This window comes from Acanthaster planci, linkage group LG03 (genome assembly GCF_054643075.1).
Source record: "Acanthaster planci isolate LZ-2023a linkage group LG03, COTS_SCS, whole genome shotgun sequence".
NCBI classification, from domain to species: domain Eukaryota; kingdom Metazoa; phylum Echinodermata; class Asteroidea; order Valvatida; family Acanthasteridae; genus Acanthaster; species Acanthaster planci.
The window spans coordinates 24,451,550-24,470,573 of record NC_141779.1 but is presented as its reverse complement, the minus strand read 5'-3'; the positions used below and the strand labels follow the sequence as shown (position 1 = coordinate 24,470,573).

Here is a 19,024-nt window from a genome sequence, read left to right as displayed (position 1 = left end):
CCAAGTCTTCGCTCCATTGGAAATGCGTGGAGACGCGTAGACAATAGACCTAGCCGTAGCTCTGGAAGCCCGTTTTGGACACGGCCTCAGACGTAGACGTGCGCGCATGCTGGGCACGGGAGGTTCACATATTTGCGCATGCGCGGAGGTATTCTGTCCAGATCAATCTGCATGTAGATCTTTCACATTGGTTCACAGTAAATCTGAACAGATTTACTACGGAGAGGCTGCATTTACAATTACACATTTAATTTTGGTAAGTAAATTCTGCCTTTGCTGCAAAATTCCACCACGTCATTGTTTATTTTATATACGGACGCCAGTAATTATTCCCTGAGTAACGTTAGAGTTACACCGGGCCTCCAGTGACTACCCTCCTCTGGGCCTAGAACCATGGCAAAAACATGTCAAGAAAAGTTAGTTTGCAATGCATGCATGATCATGATGCTAATGCTGACAAACATGCAATGCATTTTATGCACAACCCTATGGGAGAAGTGTACCTGCGAAACGTTAATCTGTTTTCATTTTATTTCCTACTCCAATTAAAGCCATGCATAAATTACATTGCATGTAGGCTTGTTGTAGCCTAGGCCTATATCATCCAAACCCACAATGCATTGCGAACGTCAAAAAGGTTTATTACAGTCAACACACCGTCAACTCCTCGCAAATACAAGTTCAATCGACAGAAGAGGCAATAGAGTGTAATTATTGGACTGAAAGAGACTTTCCAGTACAGTAGCCTAGTTGGGGGTCACAAATCAATTTTCAAAATGGAATTTTTCACACCAACAAAAATTGTCTCTGGCAGCGTAGTCGTTCGCCGCCATCTTGCCTCCTCATGGAGCTTGGAGGACTGCAAAATTAAAACGGCAATTTTCGAGAGTCTAACCTGTTGATTTTTAGGCAAAATGTCCTTTTGGCAAACATTTTACTGTTTAATACCGCTTCTTTTGATTTTTAACATGTTTTGGAGGTGTTGACGCTGTGTTGATAGTGTGTTGACAGTCTGTTGCATGTTGACAGTGTGTTGGGTTATTAGTATGACCGGCCCCCAGTCCCAACTATCAACCAGGGCACAGGCGCCCTGCCCAACTACATGTACAGCACAGAGATCCAGTGTGCATGTGCCCAGCGTGTGCCAAAAATGTCATGTCATGTACAGTGTCATGTCATGAATTATGTCCAGTGTGAGATGCATAAACTTGGATAAAGTTGAGAAATTTTCTGCAGAAATTGGTCCGCAATAGTTGGGCCAGCCCAACTGCAGCACAACATCTGGGACTGTCCCAGCTACAGTTTGGATAGACATGTAGTTGGGGCATAACAAAGATATTCACAAACTTAAAAGTTTAAAGCTTGGCAGAAAAGGAAAATTCGAAGAATCCCTTCCAACAGCATCACCTCTTTTGGTCATTAACCATGCTTTGACCAAGATCATGAATATTAATGCTCTAGTATCGTCCAATCTAAATCATGACTTGTACATGTAGCTCATTCGTCCCGCGTTGACCAGTCACGTTCATTTTCAGCCTGTAGAGTGACTGGTGCCCTAAAGAAAAAAAGACAAAAGTTAAGGGTGATTTCTTCGGACAAACATTTGAAATCTTATTAGAAAATGTTTCTGGTGTATGCATCTGTGAGTTGATGAGCAGATACTGGTACATAAAAACTGTTTTGTAGAAAACTGTGAATTGATTTCTGACAGGTTCACTTCTTAGGGTTGTGCATAAAATACATTGCTTGTTTGTCATCCAAACCCGAGATATATGCGATCATACATACATGTATAAAGCCAGACCAGACCGTTCGTTCAGCTTCTCTATGAAAATGTGAAATCGAGAACTAAAAATCCTGTTGGAACTTAAGGTGCATTGAACTACCGGTACATGTAAATGGGTAGATTTCTAGATGTGAGCTCATTAATATTTTGTGATCCCATTTGGTTTTTGTAATAAGAGGTGCCTACCCCAAGGACTGCGGGATCTGACATCCGCCCCGGATCCCAAAGTTCTTGGGGTGAAAGGTGCCATCACTGGGAGGGATCATAAAGACATGTATAAATCACGAATTTGGGACTTTTGGTGCCCATTTTGGCATTATTTATTAAAAAAACCTTCAATCCCTGGGCCTATTTTGCATAGAGGCGGACAAATACATTTGAGACTTGAGTGCACAGTTCTACTCCTATTTTGGGGGTGTTGTTGGCGAAAGGTGAATGAAAAAAATCACGAGGCCAACCCCTATAAACTTGAAAAGAAAAGTGAAATTCTGGCCATAATTTTGAATTTTCAAAGAATAGCGGAAGGTCAACCTCTCCCTGAGAGTCACCAGACGGCGCTGTTTCATGTACATGTACCGGTATAGTATTGTGCAACCATAAGACAATGACCACCACCAGTTGCTATGGTATCCTGTCAGAGCATGGAATCACCTGGAGACCTCCTTTTATTGACTTTTTAGGGACTGGCGGTGAAAAAATGATAATTGCCAATTATTTCAGTCTTCATTCATCAGTTTGTTATCAACTTCATTCCCCTGGGTATGATCTTGCCGTGCCGTGTTGGTTCCGACCATACCATTACCTTGCGCAATTTAAGCCCTGGTGTTATAGAATTGAACTATCCCACTATTTTTAGATCAGGCCTTCAGTCATTGTGTTAATGCCCAATGCATATTCATGCGGGCAAGACCTACAGGTGAATACGTGGGCCCCAGCGTGTATTTTTTTGAAATACCGGTTGGCGTGCCTTTACGTTTATGTACATTCATCCTGAATAGCCATTCAGCGTCTTCTTCGAAATGTACATTGTACATACCTGTACAATGTACATGACCAGGGGCTAGTGGAAGAATATGCATGCAGCCCATGGAGTTGATGTTCGTTTGTTATACCGATGGTCCAACTGAGCGTGTTGATTGGATGAATTGGCGGCTGGCTATAAATAAACCACGTCAACAGAGGGCGCTGTTCGGAGAATTTGGTCTTGCTACCGGTACTTACGCGTCAGGGATAATTCAGTCGTTCTTAATCTAGCAATTGACAGAGGGTTACAATAATAGGAAAACGTATTTCAAGGCTTTTAAAAATGCTTGTTGTAATAGTACATGTATAACCTTTGACAACATAACAGTAATTTGCCGTGCATTTTTGAAATTGAAGTATTGCCCAATGAAAGTTCCAACAGGACATTTTATTTTTGCCCCAAGTCGAATGAAAAATACAAATGCAATACAAAATCTGAAAATACAATGTTAAGCCTAAAATACAAAAGGAACTACAAATACAAGAACAATTAATCAATTTAACCTAACCCATATTTCTAGTAAATAAGTTGAATTTTGCAGAAGCTGAATCCAATTCTGAAGTGTTAAAAGTGCCATATGACCTGAATCCAGCAAAAGCCTTCATTAACCTTAACCCCCTAGGGTGTATGTAAAATCATATTGAAATTGGAGGATTTGGGACTGTTAGGGTTAAAACCTAAAAGCTACTGGGTATAAGTTACTGCCTGAATCCTCCAAAATCTTCCAGTGTGGTTTATGACCAGTGTTATACCAAACAATGAAAAAGGCAAGAACGTCTCAGTTTGACATTTAAAAAAAAATAATGTAGCTTCAGAAAATAACTGAGATTCTGAAGTGTAAATCTTACACATTATGCTGACACTGTAAATAATCAATACACATTGACCACACCACTGTTGAAAATCACCCCCTCCATTGACAGCTGGCATTCACCAGCTCTCACCCCCCCCCCAATGCATTGGGTCACTTGCCCAGTCTCACCCTGCATGTGCAGTACAGGGCCAGTCATAAGTCACTGTCCTCGGTCACTGTGTAAATACTGTAACATCTGATTTGCATTTATGCATTTGGGGGTGTCTAATTTCCCAGCAGGTGTACATGTAAATGATGTAAGAGTACACTTCTGAAGGTCAGTGTACACTAACTAAAACTCTGTGGAGAATACATGATGTACACGTACATGTATGTACATGTACCGGCACATGTGGCCTGACAAGTGTAGAATTATAAAGTACATGTAACAACCTGAATCCTCCAAAACCATCTTTTAGCATACGTGTATGTCCCTGGTAACCCGAATCCTCCAAAATTCTCATGTGGTTCATTGAGCTTAGTAACCTGTATCCATATTCCTGCAAGGGCGAAAACCCTTGGTAACCTCAATCCTACAAAGTGCTCCAATGCTTCAACTTCCAAGTAAACTCTGTCCTCCAAATTCCTGCATTTTGCAAAGACAAATTTGGAGGACTTGGGAGGATTAAAGTTAATTGCCCTAAAATAAATGAATGAAATTATTTTGGGGGGCACTTGGTTTTCGCTTTAAACAATGGTGTGAATCTATTTATGGCCGAATCTAAAAATTACAAGGAAAAGGTAGCGGTACATGTAACTTAGATTTTGACAAACAATACAATGACCTAAAATACCCCCTTCTTTACGAAAATAAGCTTCAGTGTGCTTTTAAGTACAGTGTATTTCATTTTCATTTCATTAAATTCGGGCTGAAGTAAAATCATATTTTTGTTTCCAGGATCAGTAAATTTCTATCAATGTGGGAAGGCCTTGGATAAAATTTCATCATGCCAAGACAACACTATAAGGAGTACAACAAGGATACCTTAGAGACAGCAGTGAACAAAATAAGAAATGGGGAAATGACAATCAGGGGAGCTAGCCGTTTGTACAACATTCCCAAGACAACCCTTAATGATAAAGTGAACTACCGTTCCCTACTGCACTCCCGTCAAGGTCCCAAGCCAGTTCTGACGGAAGAAGAAGAAAACCAACTGGTTCGTTGGATAATTGGAATGTCCAAAATTGGTTATGGCCGAACCAAGCTTGAACTGCTGTCCACGGTAAAAAAAATCCTGGACAAAGATGGTCGCCCCAACCGATTTAGAAACAACACTCCTGGTAGGGATTGGCTGAAGGGATTTCTTTGTAGGCATTCTGAGCTGGCCCCGAGGATGCCACAGATTCTGGGAAGGGAACGGGCTTGCGTGACCATTAAGAAGATCCATCATTGGTTTGACATGCTTGAGGAATATTTTGAGGAGTCAGAGGAGGGCCTGCAGATTTTTGAAGATCCGATGCGCATTTTCAATGCCGATGAAAGCGGATTTCCACTGGCTGATGGACAGTCTGACCAAGCCTTGGCACCAAAAGGAGCCAGAAATGTCTGCATTCAAGGTTCTTCAGTCAAAAGCCAGATCACAGTCCTGGCCTGTGCCAATGCTGGGGGCCTGTTTATGCCACCGATGATGGTTTTTTCCGGCATGCGATTTCACTTCAAACTGACTGAAGGAGGGCCAGATGGCACGATTTTCTGTCGAAGTGAACACGGGTTGATGGATTCTGCACTTTTCTACAAATGGACAGCCAACCATTTTCTACCATTCGTGAAGACCAAATCTATCAAACTCCCAGTCATCCTTTTCGTTAATGGCAACAGTACGCACATCAATCTCCAAACGGTCGAGTTCTGCAAACAGAATAAGATAATTTTATACTGCCTCCCGCTGTACACCACACACGTCATGCAACCTCTTGCTGTTAGCTTCTTTCGGTCAGTGGAGATGCGATGGAGCCAAGACATTCAAGAATACCAGATGACTCATCCCGGGGCACAGTTGACCAAACGCACATTTGCTTCAGTTTTTCGCCTCAGCTGGGAAGGGGCAGCTACTGCAACAAATGCCGTCAGTGGCTTCAGGAAGTGTGGCCTCTTTCCTCTGAATCGTGAAGCCATTGAGTTTGGAAATCTTCAAGCTTCAACCACATACCATCTCCCAGAGCTTCATCCCCTCCCGGAGGTCGTTCAAGACCCCGAACCACCAACGAAAGCAAACAAGAACACCCAGGAACCTTCCCATCATGCCCTGGAAGGTTTTTCTCCAACGGCCGCGCGCCTAGCTCTCAATGCCATTGAGGCTCTTGTATCGCCTCAGAAACTGAGACTGTTTAGCTCTAGACGCCTCGAGGGGTATGATTTGGTAGGTGACGATTTATACAACGTTTGGAGGGCGCTCTCAGATAAGGCAGACAGAGAGCCTACAGCCAGCGACCCATCAGTTAAACCAGGTCCATCTGACAAGCCTCCCGCCCAGCAGAAAACCAAGCCTGGAGGAACAAATGGAACCTGAAACACCAGCATCCGACAATGCCCCGTCCTCAGGCCCAAAAACAAGTAATGAGCAGACAGCAGCATCATCTTCAATTTCTTCCAAGCATCTCTGCTACCCCTCAGTCTCCCTGAAACAGGGAGAACACCTGCCTAAGGCAGTTTCAACAGGACAATTTATAGCTTATTTGAAGGAAAAGGAAAACAAAAACAAGAGGAAGAGTGATGCAAGAAAAAGGAAGAGCGCAACTGGAAAAGAACCAAGAAGAAAGGAGAAGAGCGCAACTGGAAAAGAACCAAGAAGAAAGGAGAAGAGTGCAACTGGAAAAGAACCAAGAAGAAAGGAGAAGAGCGCAACTGGAAAAGAACCAAGAAGAAAGGAGAAGAGCGCAACTGGAAAAGAACCAAGAAGAAAGGAGAAGAGCGCAACTGGAAAAGAACCAAGAAGAAAGGAGAAGAAAGCTAACAAGGAAAGGTAAAAAAGAGCAAGAAAAACCTTGATGAATCCAACTCTGACGTTGACGCGATCAATGAGAACATTTGCAGCGCATGGTTTTGTCCCTACGATAACAAGCCCGAGAAGTGGATTGGGTGCAAAAACTGCCGAAGGTGGTATCATGCTATGCGAAGCTGCACAGGCATTGAAGGGGTCAAGGGCATGTCAGAAGCTGAATAAGCGGAACTGGACTGGTGTTGCAATTTGTGCTTGTAAAAATTTGCTCAAGGCATAAATCCATCAAGTGTCCAAATTTATTTGTGGCTACATAAATGTTTAATAAGTCACATCTAGTTTTGGCATTTTAATTTTACACTCTCATGGAGAGGCCGACAATAAATTGGCACAAGCAAGTACAGCTTTGAAGTCTCCACATTTTCCAACAATCAGAATTTATGAGACTGAGTGTTTTTATTTTTAATCAAGAAGTTAGTGCCCTGACGTTCCGAACTTAGTTAAGTTCAGAACGTTAGGACACTAACTTTTGGATTGATTTACATGTAGTTCAGTTCTATTTAGTCAGCAGTTTGTAGCGATCTCATCCATTTTGAGATTTTATTTTTCACTGACAACCATCAGTGCCCCTATAAAATACCTTTGTAAAATAAATGTATAAAGTACTGCATTGTTACTGTTACAATGTTTTTATCCGGTTCTTAAGTGTGACGTCACTTCAGTTCAAACTACACCCACTGCACGTGTCCTGTGTATAGAGTTACCTGTATTGATCATATTTACATGGAACGATGGAACCGGAAGTTAACACTCAACTTCAGCAATCGTCCAGTGGCAGACTGCAAATCATGGCTCGTCTACATGTATGACAAAGTCACCCATGAACCGGATAGGGTTATTAAAATATAATTCTGTCTATAAGATTGGTTTATTGGTCACAATAATAATAATTGATAACCTGGACTCAGGAATACGAGCGATTCACAGTAGTGTGCCTCCAGGAGTTCGCAACATGTTGGCCAATCATAACGCAAAATCTGCTGACACTTTCCACATTGGATTGACAGATTTTGTGCACTGTGATTGATCAATGTGTTGCAAACTCTTGGAGGCACGCTACTGTGAATCCCTTGTATTGATGGGAAACCCCTTGTTGCAGTGCATTACACCCCTAAACAAGTAGAACATTAATCTTTACATTCATTCATCTTAAGTTAAAAACGTAATGTACATGTAATCCTTCAAAAACATTTACAGTTGTACATGTACATGTGACTGCTCATGTTCTGCTGATGTGTCCACACAATACAACGGCAAAAGTAACGTGCGTGACAGTATCGTCGCCAGATCCCTAATTTTGCCACCTACATGTACTGCCAAGCCTGATACATGTAGGTTTTCAGAGTAAGTGGCGAAACAAGGGACCTTATGACTATATGATCATGCACATTATATCAGGTACAGTTCATGGTCCAATATGCACTGTCATTAATTTAATTTCAACTACCGGTAAATGTTGTCATGTTAACATGGCCAAGTTGTGCAGTATTACATGTGCAAAGACTTCCATATGGTGTCGATGTCTGACGAACTTGCTACTGGATAATGATCTGATGTGAAAAATGGATCTTGAGTTTTCCAGATGTGGAAATATCAGTGGGCATCATAGAAATCATATTGAGTCTGTGTGTGTACAAGATTTTACTGTTTGTATTAGCAATTCATTTTTTGAAATTGATATTAGTATAAACTCAATTTGGGTATCAAACTTTGATAGGAGTTATTAACACTGTCCTGTGATGTCACACTATTATTCTGTCTTGCCATTATTTTGCTCAAATGGAGCGAAGCATATCATTCAGTGTCTTACGAATGGTGCTCTACAGACTAAAGTCACTGTTTAGTTTACATTTAATTCAAAGACCTCTTTAATAATTTAGGCTCTTTGGCTGAGTTCGGACAGCTTGTTCTGGTAGTTCACGAACAGCTTGATTTGTTGTTTGAGGGTCAGCCGCTCGAATGCCGGGAACGTACAACCGGTTATCGCTGGTAGTCAGTGGCAAGCAACATGCAACGGCGGAGTCCATGTACATTCTTTGAGAGTTAATGTTTTGATAACTGGGATAAATTCTTTTCCATTTAAAAACAAACATTCATTTCTCTGATATGGAAAATTATTAATGCTATTAGGCAAAACTTTCCATTGTCTGTGGCTTTGTAATTAGCCATCTCATTAGTTAGTTCAAAAATCAAATCTCAATAGTTTTCAGCACATTCCTAAGCAACCCCCACAGGGAACCGGTGAATTATGAGCTTTTGTGCATTATAAAGCTATTTTAAATAACCCATTACAATCATTACCTTTGTCACATTACAAAACAAGAAGTTCCGGTATCAATAACACCCATGTCTGGTCGCTTACAGATCAACATTTAAGCTAAAGTTAATCCATACCATGAAAAATTTCAGTTAACGCATGCCTTGAAAAAAAAAATGAAGATAACATATCACAGAGTCCACAATTTAATCGACTGGCTCAAGGTTTATGTTACATTAAGTATCCCTTGATAGACTACATTTTATCCAGCATAGTTACATTTCTCCATCCTTAAATACGTTTTAATTCATTAGTACAAGAACTTCTTATGCAGTTCAATTCTAGCCTCCAGCACACTTTCAACCAACATTTTACTTTATCTGGCACAAGTTTCATACCATTAACCCTAACACTCCTCAGTCCTCCAACAGGTGAAGCATTGAGGAGTGTTAGGGTTAATTTCAGTGCTTACTTCACAACGTATAAACCTTAGCTAGCGTAGTCTGTGTACATGTATATAAAAACCAATGTCATTTCACTTCACCTCTGTAAAACATTTCAAAATCGGCAAACAATTACTGTTTTGGTGCTTGGCAACAAATACTTCTATGCTTAAGTTGACAGTGACAGTTACATGAATGTTTCTAGAGTCTTGATTCTCTAAATTCGCACTCCCAAAAGATGTTGTAGCAGAAGTGCCAGTGGCAGGCTTTTTGGCTGTTGTGATGATGCCACTAGACCCACGACCATGTACAAGAGTTGGCTTTGCATTTGAGACTGTCTAATGTGCGTTTCTAGTTTTGGACAGCATTTGATCTATGTCCAGTTACCTCACAGATAAGCTTTTAGGCAATATTCTCCTTTTACAGATGCAAGGCAGCACTGGCCCGAAGGGAGTGATTTGTACAGTAACCAGCGAGTCCTCCTTGTTTGCACACCTGGGCAACAACCTGGGCCAGTTTGTGATGGCCAAGTGGCCAAGTAGCATACCAAACCTGTCCTCTCGGCTGAGCCAGTGGTCATAAGCAAAAAGCGTCTGGTCATTTGTATTCAGGAGGGCAGTGATGCTCGTACTTCTTGAACAGTGTAACAATACACTGCTCTCTGTCTTCCTTGCTCTCGTACGCATCCACGACCTTTGGCTGAAGGTGACGATGTTTCAAGCTGCCATGGTTGATTTTAGAAGCATCCTCTGTGTACGTCAAGAACTTGTCACCATTACTGTCACTATTACTTTGAAGTTGCGACGATTTCCATCGTAAATTCCTCCTCGACTGTAATCTCCTCAGCTTGTTTGCGATGTACACCCAAACCTGCCTTTGCTCGCTCTTTCATAAGTCCGTCAAGTATTTCTCAGCTGTAGGAAATCTGGATCCGACAAAAACTTGTAGCTTTTGCTTTTTTTAACACAAACTAAAGCTGAACGTAAATCAAAAGCTCATGAAGCGTCTCCCCTGGGTAGTCTTCACTATTCTTCTTTTTCACCTCACATGTGAATCTTAATAGCAAGTAATTAAGCTCTTTGGTCATGTTATCCAAATCCACCTTAATGGGGCTGATGTTCAGTGATGCATTACAGACAGCTTTCATGTTGTGAAACATCTGCCAATCACGAAACAAATCAACGGCCCACTAGATTTTCCGTTCTGTACTCTTAGCAAATCTGTAAATGTAAAATATTAACATTTAAGACGTTCTCACTTTTCGTAACCCTTGTATTTAGTCTTCTCAGACACAAAAAAAGCTCTTAGAAAGCTTGTAACTTTGACGAGAATTAGGAATCTTGCAAAAAAAACTTTTATCGAAAGTACTTTTTACTTCTCGCAATAAATAAACAGCTAACATTTACCTTCTTCCTCCAATGTCCACCATTTCCAAGTCTGCGTTTGGGTCCTTATATCATTTGTAGATCCCTGCAACGTCTGCAAGGGTAGCATATCCCGGTTTGTCATCAGCTTCAGCGACCAGGGTCGCTGCCAATAGCTCGTCATCAGAAATGTCTTACGCTATTGGTTCATATTTAAGACACGCTGGCAAAATCTTCAGTGTCAGAGCGAAATTTGTTTTGTGTAAGGAAAATACCGCAATCACTGTCAGAACTAGCCATGTTAAGCTAGCCTTCAGAACGAAACTAGCAGGGTGCCGTTTGAATCACCCTATTTGACATCTCAGATTATAGCTAGAGCACAAAAACCCATAGAACAAACACAACAATGTAGCCTACGAAACTATCCCAGCACAGCTTACTTGATATCGCTTAAAGATTGTATTGTCTGCATTCGGTCACAGCATTTTTTCCAATTATACAAAAACACAACATTTGTGTAAACAGCGACGAGTTCTTAGAGGGTGCTAAGTACATGTAGGTTAATACACTCTGCAGCATGCCGTTCGGGGTGAGAATTCTCACCCATGAACGGCTCGCTCCTTGTGTATTATCCTTGATGATGTAAGAGTACATGTACATGCATGATTGGCCAATGCATGAGTTGGAAATTAATTTTGGATTTTGCCATGCCCGACGTGTATTTTAACACTGTATGCTCGGTGTATGCCCCCAAAGGCTTGTGAAAGAACCCACAAGCGTACTCGGGTGGAACTCGAACCCACGACCTCCTGCTTACCAGTGCAGACGTCTTAACCACTCGACCACTGAGCTTGCCGGTGCCGGCTGGTGGGCAGGGCAAAATCCAGAATTAATTTACATCTCCCCGGCGCAAATCCATCTTTGAAATGAGTGGGAAAATTTGATTGTTAGTTTTTGGCTTTTTAAAATTTGTTTCAGGTTGCATTTCTTCCCTGACTGCATCCAATATTCCAAAAGGCAAGTGAGAACAGCAAGACCATGGGTGGAGGAGATTTGGTAAGGCTTCTTTGGTTTTTTTCAAGAACGACATGGATAGTCAGTGATTGGATTTTATAAAGAGTGGCATATTCATTTAGTGATTTAATATTTTGATGATTGCAGATGCAACATACGGTGTTATTGTTTTTCCTCATTTCATGATTTTATTAAAATTTAAGGAATCTCGGTATTTATTTTCTGGCAAAGTAATTTTGGGAATTCAAGCATAGTTGCATAATTCTGTATTCATTTTGTTTTTCAATACGTTCATGCCAGAGATTTGTTTCAAAACCACACAAAGAATAAAAGTATTTTAGCTGGTATCTGTCTGAAAGCAGAATGTTCGATGTGAAAGTCTTGTACAGGTAAGCTGTTTCATTATGCAATCTAAAGTGTTTAATCTGTGCTGTGATTGAAACTGTTACCGGTGTTCACCATCTTTCTTCTTCCAGAATCTCAAGAAGAGTTGGGATCCCCGTCGACGTGACAACCAGGAGAAGAAGTGGAAGCTAGAGGAAATGGACAAGAACGAGCGACGGAGGTTGAAGGAGCTTCTGGAGGAGCGACAGGAGGAGAAAGACGTAGATGAGATGAGGAGGCAAGGAGAAGATGCGGGCATCATTGAGTAAGATGTTATGCAGCTGCATCTCACTGATGTACACATTGAAGACAAGCATTTCTCAACACTGACATAATAGAAGTGAACTTTAGTAATTAACCACTTCATGCCAGGTGACTTTTAGATGTGCAGGGATTTCCGCTGTCCCTAAACATGTAGGATATTTAAGTACAGCATGTCAGTTTCTGCATGCAGTACTGGGTAATATTTGGGCTGGTTTCCATGCTTGAGTGATTCCCATTGAGTTTGTACACACACACAGGCTCCTAATAATCCATGGATTTTCAGTGTTGTAGCAAACACTGCTCTCTGACATTGTTTCGGAGTTAAGTACTGATAACATGCAAATCTTGAACAGATGATTATTAAGGGTCAACAATCATAAAGTCTAACTTTGTAAATAAACTTTGGTAGTGTTATCTTGTCTTTAAAAGTCCTATTTTCAGCCCAAAAGAATACTGTGCTTTGGACAAACTCGTTGTGGAATGATACGGTTGGCAAGTGGTTAACTGTAATGCTCCTGGGTGTCTTTGGCAGAAGTCATACCTAAGCACTTCCTGCCGGGGCAATTATCAATGTTGATGATGCTGGGCCGGGATATTTATCATTTTTTCTGTTTTCAAAATTCTTTAAAAATTCCTATCTTCATTTACTGGACACTTACAAACATGTGAAGGACTGTCTGGTGGCCCCTCTAGCCTGACAGACAAAATCTATTGACGCCTGAGTATTTCAGCCAGGCCTTCAGCCTTGTAAAAAGAGCCCAGATTGTGCGGTGTTATATAACTGTCTTTTGTTCACAAACCTGGCTCGTTGTACTGGTAACCTCTTTTCAATAGGGGCCAGATTAGCATGCAGCGGTGCTGTGTGGCTCATCGCTGTGGTGGTAGAGCGCTTTTGTCCCCGGTGGTAATCCGCTCGCTCTAAATGCCCCAAACCATGGTATACTGTTTCAAAACAAGGCTGGATTATCTCCACTTTTGAGAGTGAAAAAATGTCGGTAATGACCAGCAGTCTGGTCTTTTGTTCCAAATACGTTTTTTTGTTACAAGGCCCTGTTCCCTTTGTCTGAGTTCGGAGACCCCCGCCACGCATATAAAGCATACGTGTCCAAATCCGGAATCCCTGGCAGGAAGTGGTTAACACATCCATGACCATTGTTGTCATAATGAAGTCAGTCCTGTGTATCAAGACCCAATGAGTAACATTCATGCCCTATGATGTGCTTGTTGCTTGTGGTCTCCATGAAATATACCAAGCCTCTGTAAGCATAAAAAACTGTGCGCTTAGCAGCGCTGTGAAATTTGGCCCTGGCTGGGATGTTATTTCATTAGGGCTCGCTCCTGTTGTCACAGCATTAATACATGTACACGTAGTTGATGCCGCTGTTGACAACGTGATGCAACATGGACCCATGGATCAGCACACACAGTGTTGTTTGGTTGTTCTTTTGAGTACAGGACATCGAGTTTCATTTGGACACACAAAGAGGATGATAACTTTCTTTCGAGGATGATACCGTAGGTCAATCTAAAACTGGTACTCTGACAGATTTGCTTAAGAATTGGTTTATTTGAAGCAGTTCACGAATTTGTGATATTCCACAAATCATGTTTTCTATGCTCTTTATCTTTTCTTGACATAATTAGAAAACGCAAGGATCGTGTGGACTGGATGTACAAAGGACCAGAGAGCCACACAAACCCTGATGATTACCTCTTAGGGAAGGAAGTTGACAAGGCCATCTTGGAATCCCAGAGTGGACAGAAACGGATGACTGAGGTAACTTTCAGAATGAAGCCTTCAAGTTAAACCAAACACCTAGTCAAAAATGATGCGGCACAGCCTTTGAATGACAGGGAGTGGAGGGCATTAATCCCCCATGAGCTGTTAATCCATTTACACCTAGGAATGCATACAAGGAAGGTGGAATAGGAACATAAAAGAAGTAGGATGGTTCAGGGTCTCCCAATAGGCTTTAAAAAAGTATGAAGATTTCACATGAGATCTCCCACTTCACTTGTGCTTACTGTATGTTTTTAATAGTGTCACCGTAAGAAAGTTTATCAGGAGTCTTGGCTTATGACTTCACCTCCGCTTGACAAAGTCCATAAGATGTGTGAAAATTTTACCCCACCTCAGATGGACCCAAGTCAGTTTTCAATAGATGGCAGGTTAATTTTTGACACCAGCTAATACCTCATTCTTTTCAGGCGCAAGGTGGAATTTCTTCGGCAGGATCAGTGTTTGGTAGCTCAGCTAGTATTTCTGTTGATGCCAAGGATATGGCCAGGAAAATGAGGGAGGACCCTCTGTTTGCTATCAAGTGAGTTTGGGACAATCTGACGAATAGCACAGACTTAGACATGAATGCTGGGAGTTGATTAGCCTTGAATTTGAACCAATTTGTTCTTGTCAATGACAGTTGGACAGTTTGTCTTTTAATCTTGGAAGTACAGATATAAAGGGTCGGCAGTCAACATGAAACATTACGAGTGCAAGAAATGACTCAGTAATGATGTAATTAAGCATCGAACCCCCATTCCTATTACATGTAATAGGTACACAATGATAGATATAATTTGGTTTTTGAAAAACAGGTGAAATGGCTTTGATATTCCCAGTCCAACTTCCATTGATTTCAGAAAGCGTGAGCTTAACAATCGAAAAGAGCTCGTCAGCAATCCAATCAGAATGAAGCAGCTTCAACAAATGGTAAGCTATTTCATTTTAGTCTCCTGTGCAAATGTAAGGGTAACTTCTTTATGTTGGATGAAGGAATGATCTGAGATAAAAAGAAAGTTGACATTGATAGTTGTTGCTTGTTTTTGATACTAGCTACAAACCCAAGTTGGCAGAGACAAGAAGAAGAAAAAACCCAAGAAGCACAAGGAAAAGAGGAGTAAAAAGCATAAGAAGTCACACAGTGTATCAAGCGATAGTTCCAGTGAGGAAGATGTTGCTCTTAGTCGCTCTAAGAGACAACTACACCAACAAATATTACCAGAAAGCGGCAAGGTTAAAGTTCATCGTAGAAATGAGGACAGAAGACGGGATTATGAAAGTAATGATGGTCATGTTCCTTCTGGACGAGACAAACCAAGGATGATGTCATCACTCGACCCAGCGAGGATGAAAGCACTCCTGGAACGTGAGATGTTCAAGAAGCATAAAAAACGTAGAGATGTTTCGGAGTCGTCGTCCAGTGAGAGCGACTCGGATGAGATGACTCCTCGAGATCAGGGGAGACAGGAGAAGAAATCCAGGCATTATACAAATGAGGAACACCAATACAGACATAGGTCTCAAGAAAACAAAAGGGATTCCCAGATGAGGCAGATAGAAAGGAGTGTATCACCAGAGGTGGTAAAACGGAAACATGGTGCAGAAAGTGAGAAGAGTCCAATGAAATACGGACTGCAGAGAGGAAGGAGAAAATTACATCCAGCAGATGCCCCATCACCAGACAGAGTACCTGGAGATCACACCAAGTATCATCTCTCTGAAAGCAGAGATAGACGTGGTGACAAACGCCAGGACAGGTCACCCCACAGGGTAGCTAACAAGAACCGTGAGAAACACGCAGAGAGAAGCCGTGACAGGCGTGGAGACAATAGGTCACTTTCACCAAAAAGAGACAGATACACTGACAGATACAGTGATGGAAGAGGTGAAAAACACCACAGAAGGGACAAGAGTCATTCAAGGTCACCTGTGAGGGATCATGGGAGGTCAAGAGAAAGATCTAGGAGGTCACCAAGTAATTCACCACAGAGGCAAAATAGCAGTCCCAAAAAAACAGCCACTAAAAGGTAATTTCCTAAATGGGCAGTTATTAACTTCCAAACCAGTATTGTGTAATTTTTGTTTAACTTTAAATGTTTATGCCAGCTAGTTGTCAGTGGCATTCTGTGTTATTACAGTCTGCTATTTGCATGCAAGGCTGGATGAAAGGCAGCCAACTGGAGCCATCCCCACAGCCCTCCTCAAAAAAAAAATTCCCAACATGAAAAAAACTTTTGGAGGGGTTCTATATCATTTCTCTTTTCCCAAAAGTGTGTAAAAAGCTCAAAATATAGCCTAACATGAGAAAGACCTGAAATGGTTACACAAAAAGTTTTTTACACCCCCGGGGAAAAAGTTCATTCTGGGTCCATCCTTGCTTGTATGGGATTTTGACCTCAATCAAAGTGAATCATTTCTTCAGGAAACTGACTGCAGAGGAGATGGAACAAAAGCGAGCTGAGATGATGAATAATGCCAAGTGGCGAGATGACCAACGCACGGAAAGAGTCAAAACTTATGAGGTAAAAAAAAGTTTGTTCAAAATGGCTGCTTCCGTGCCATGTTTAAGACATACCATACCATGAGGGAAAGTGTTGTGTATGTAAATGCACTGTATACAACCAAGGAGGGAAAGAAACGACCAGGGTGACAACATGTCTCATATCTACAGTGTGGAGACCATGTTGGGGAACCCTGAGGGAGCTGACCCATCGAAAACCTACATGGTGAAATTGGCAGTCAACTGCTCCACACTTGTCAGATGATGAGTGGTGTGTACATGTATAAGGAAGCATGAAATGACATCATGCCAAATATTACAGTATCATTTTTGTTGTCTCAATCGGCGCTCATGCTACTAAATCTAAAATTGGATCTAATTTGATTCTTTCATCTAACTTCATAACCACTTCATGCTGGGGTACCCGGTTTATACACAAAGCCGGGGAGCCCGAAGCCAGACAAAAAAGCTGGACCTTGTCACAAAAGACTGTACTCGGAACAAAAGACTGAGCTGCTGGGAATTGCCAACATTTTTTCAGTTGTCAATAGCAGAGCAAATCCATCCTTTCCATCTTTTGAAAGATTATACCACTGTTTATGGCATTCAGCGCGAGCGGATTACCACCAGGGACAAAAGTGCTCCAGTGATGAGCGATACAATACCGCTGCATGCTAATCTGGCCCCTATGGAAAAGACGTCAGCAGCACACTGTGCCAGTTTTGGGAACAAGAAAATTACAATCTGGGCTCTTTTTACAAGGCAGCAGGCCTGGCTGAAATACTCTGGCATCAGTAAATGTTGTCTGTCAGATTAACCACCAGAGAGTCATTCATGTGGGTGTAAAATATCAATAAATGAAGTTATGAATTTTCAAAGAATTTTGAAAACAGAAAAAAAACGAAAAGTCACCCGGCCTAACAGAATCATAATGGATAAATGGGCCCGGCGCAAAGTGGCTAAAGAATAGGTGTAGTTTTTCCTCCTTTGTGTTTAAACGCTATCTTTCGTCTTTATTGATAGAAAGAGGAACAAGCCGAGTTGGAAATGGATAAAAAGAAATCCAAACGTGCTGAATTTGTTCAGTAAGTGTACCCTGTGTTTCATCTTTTCGAGTCAAATTAATATATAACGTTTCTAACAAAGATCCATTACCTAAACTGAGTCTTGAATGTTCTGTAACATTTGTAACTCTAACCTGTTTTTATTCTTTAGGCCACTGAAGTTACCTGATAACAGTTCCATCGAGGATCGTATCCATCGGAATATCTACAGCATCCAGCGAACAAAAGCTGCGCTGGACAAGAATTTTGCCAAACGATAAATGTACAGAAAACTTCAATGACTGCGGAGTCTTTGTATATTATGTTAACAGTTTGAATTTTTAAAGAATTTTTTCACAGTTTTTAAGTTGTAACACTTGCTAGACTGTTTGTTTTTGTAGGCCATGACATTTCAATTTTAAATGTCTGGGTGAGAATCTTTGATGTAACCATTGGGCGAAATGACACGATTCACACGAGGGCATAATAATGCCAAATAAGTGAAGTGGCTCAACTGCATCAGAAATAATGCTTTAGATGGTACGGGCACAGTAGAATGGAAAATACACATTGAATCCATGTGTCGTTATAAAATACTTGGAGCGTTAGATGCACGAAGGGTTCAGTGGCCTACGCATGGCTGCTTCCAAGGCATGCATCTGGAAATTGGTCCAGGATCAGTGGATAGTTGAGACTTGGCTGCATGGCTGGAAACAAAAACTGGGTGGCTATGGCTATGGCAGCCACAACCGCAGCAGCTTCTAGAGTACTGAAGTGTGATGTGTTTTTTGAACCAGGAAGTGTAGCACAAAGGAATGGAGTAGCCACGTGTGTTGATTCATGCACTGGTTCTCATGCTGGTACTTTCACACACATATTTGTATGTGTCGTATTCACTTCAGTACTCTATACATGTGCATCTATTCCAACTGACATGTTACTCCAGGCCACAACTCGTTGATACAGCCGTGCTCAGACCTGCTGTTGGTACATGTACACGCTTGTGAAAGTGCACGCTGTTACAGACTATTCATTCCGACAGGGCAGCCCACACCTGGACCAGTGTTGGCACAAGCAATATCTGTGCTGTGGAATAAAAATACTTGTGGTCCATCTCAACCTGTACAGTAAACCAAACCAATGAAATGCATTTCATGTCTTACAAATATTTATTTTGTCATGGTTGTAGTGGTTTTATTATGATCCAAACAGTGTTCAACTGTGACACACTCCTCTTTCATCAATAATTTACGTCAGTTCAAAGCCAATATCATGGTGAAGGATATGCTGCCGAACCTCAAATCTAATGCATT

General features: G+C 41.4%; 1 protein-coding gene across 4 annotated transcripts; it reads left to right on the top strand.

Moving 5' to 3' along the window:
- Positions 1 to 100: 100 nt before the first annotated feature.
- On the top strand, positions 101 to 18,861 carry LOC110989817 (pre-mRNA-splicing factor CWC25 homolog). Of its 4 annotated transcripts, none has more exons than XM_022254467.2 (10): positions 101 to 256; positions 11,705 to 11,782; positions 12,217 to 12,389; positions 14,033 to 14,165; positions 14,597 to 14,709; positions 15,029 to 15,098; positions 15,222 to 16,195; positions 16,591 to 16,690; positions 17,692 to 17,753; positions 17,884 to 18,861. In XM_022254467.2, the coding sequence occupies exons 2-10, from the start codon at positions 11,765 to 11,767 to the stop codon at positions 17,990 to 17,992; spliced, it is 1,752 nt and encodes a 583-aa protein (XP_022110159.2). In that variant the 5' UTR covers positions 101 to 256; positions 11,705 to 11,764; the 3' UTR covers positions 17,993 to 18,861. The 4 variants fall into 4 exon arrangements, with proteins under 4 accessions (XP_022110159.2, XP_022110174.2, XP_022110166.2 ...); XM_022254474.2 differs by lacking the exon at positions 101 to 256 and adding an exon at positions 6,178 to 6,626; XM_087135075.1 differs by lacking the exon at positions 101 to 256 and adding an exon at positions 9,817 to 10,115.
- The last annotated feature ends 163 nt before the right edge of the window (positions 18,862 to 19,024 follow it).

Bases quoted from the DNA above. Each gene is read 5' to 3' on its own strand.
- LOC110989817 (XM_022254467.2), top strand. The intron at 12,390-14,032 runs GTAAGATGTTAT...TGACATAATTAG, and splicing joins GAAGATGCGGGCATCATTGA to AAAACGCAAGGATCGTGTGG. The intron at 16,691-17,691 runs GTAAAAAAAAGT...CTTTATTGATAG, and splicing joins AAAGAGTCAAAACTTATGAG to AAAGAGGAACAAGCCGAGTT.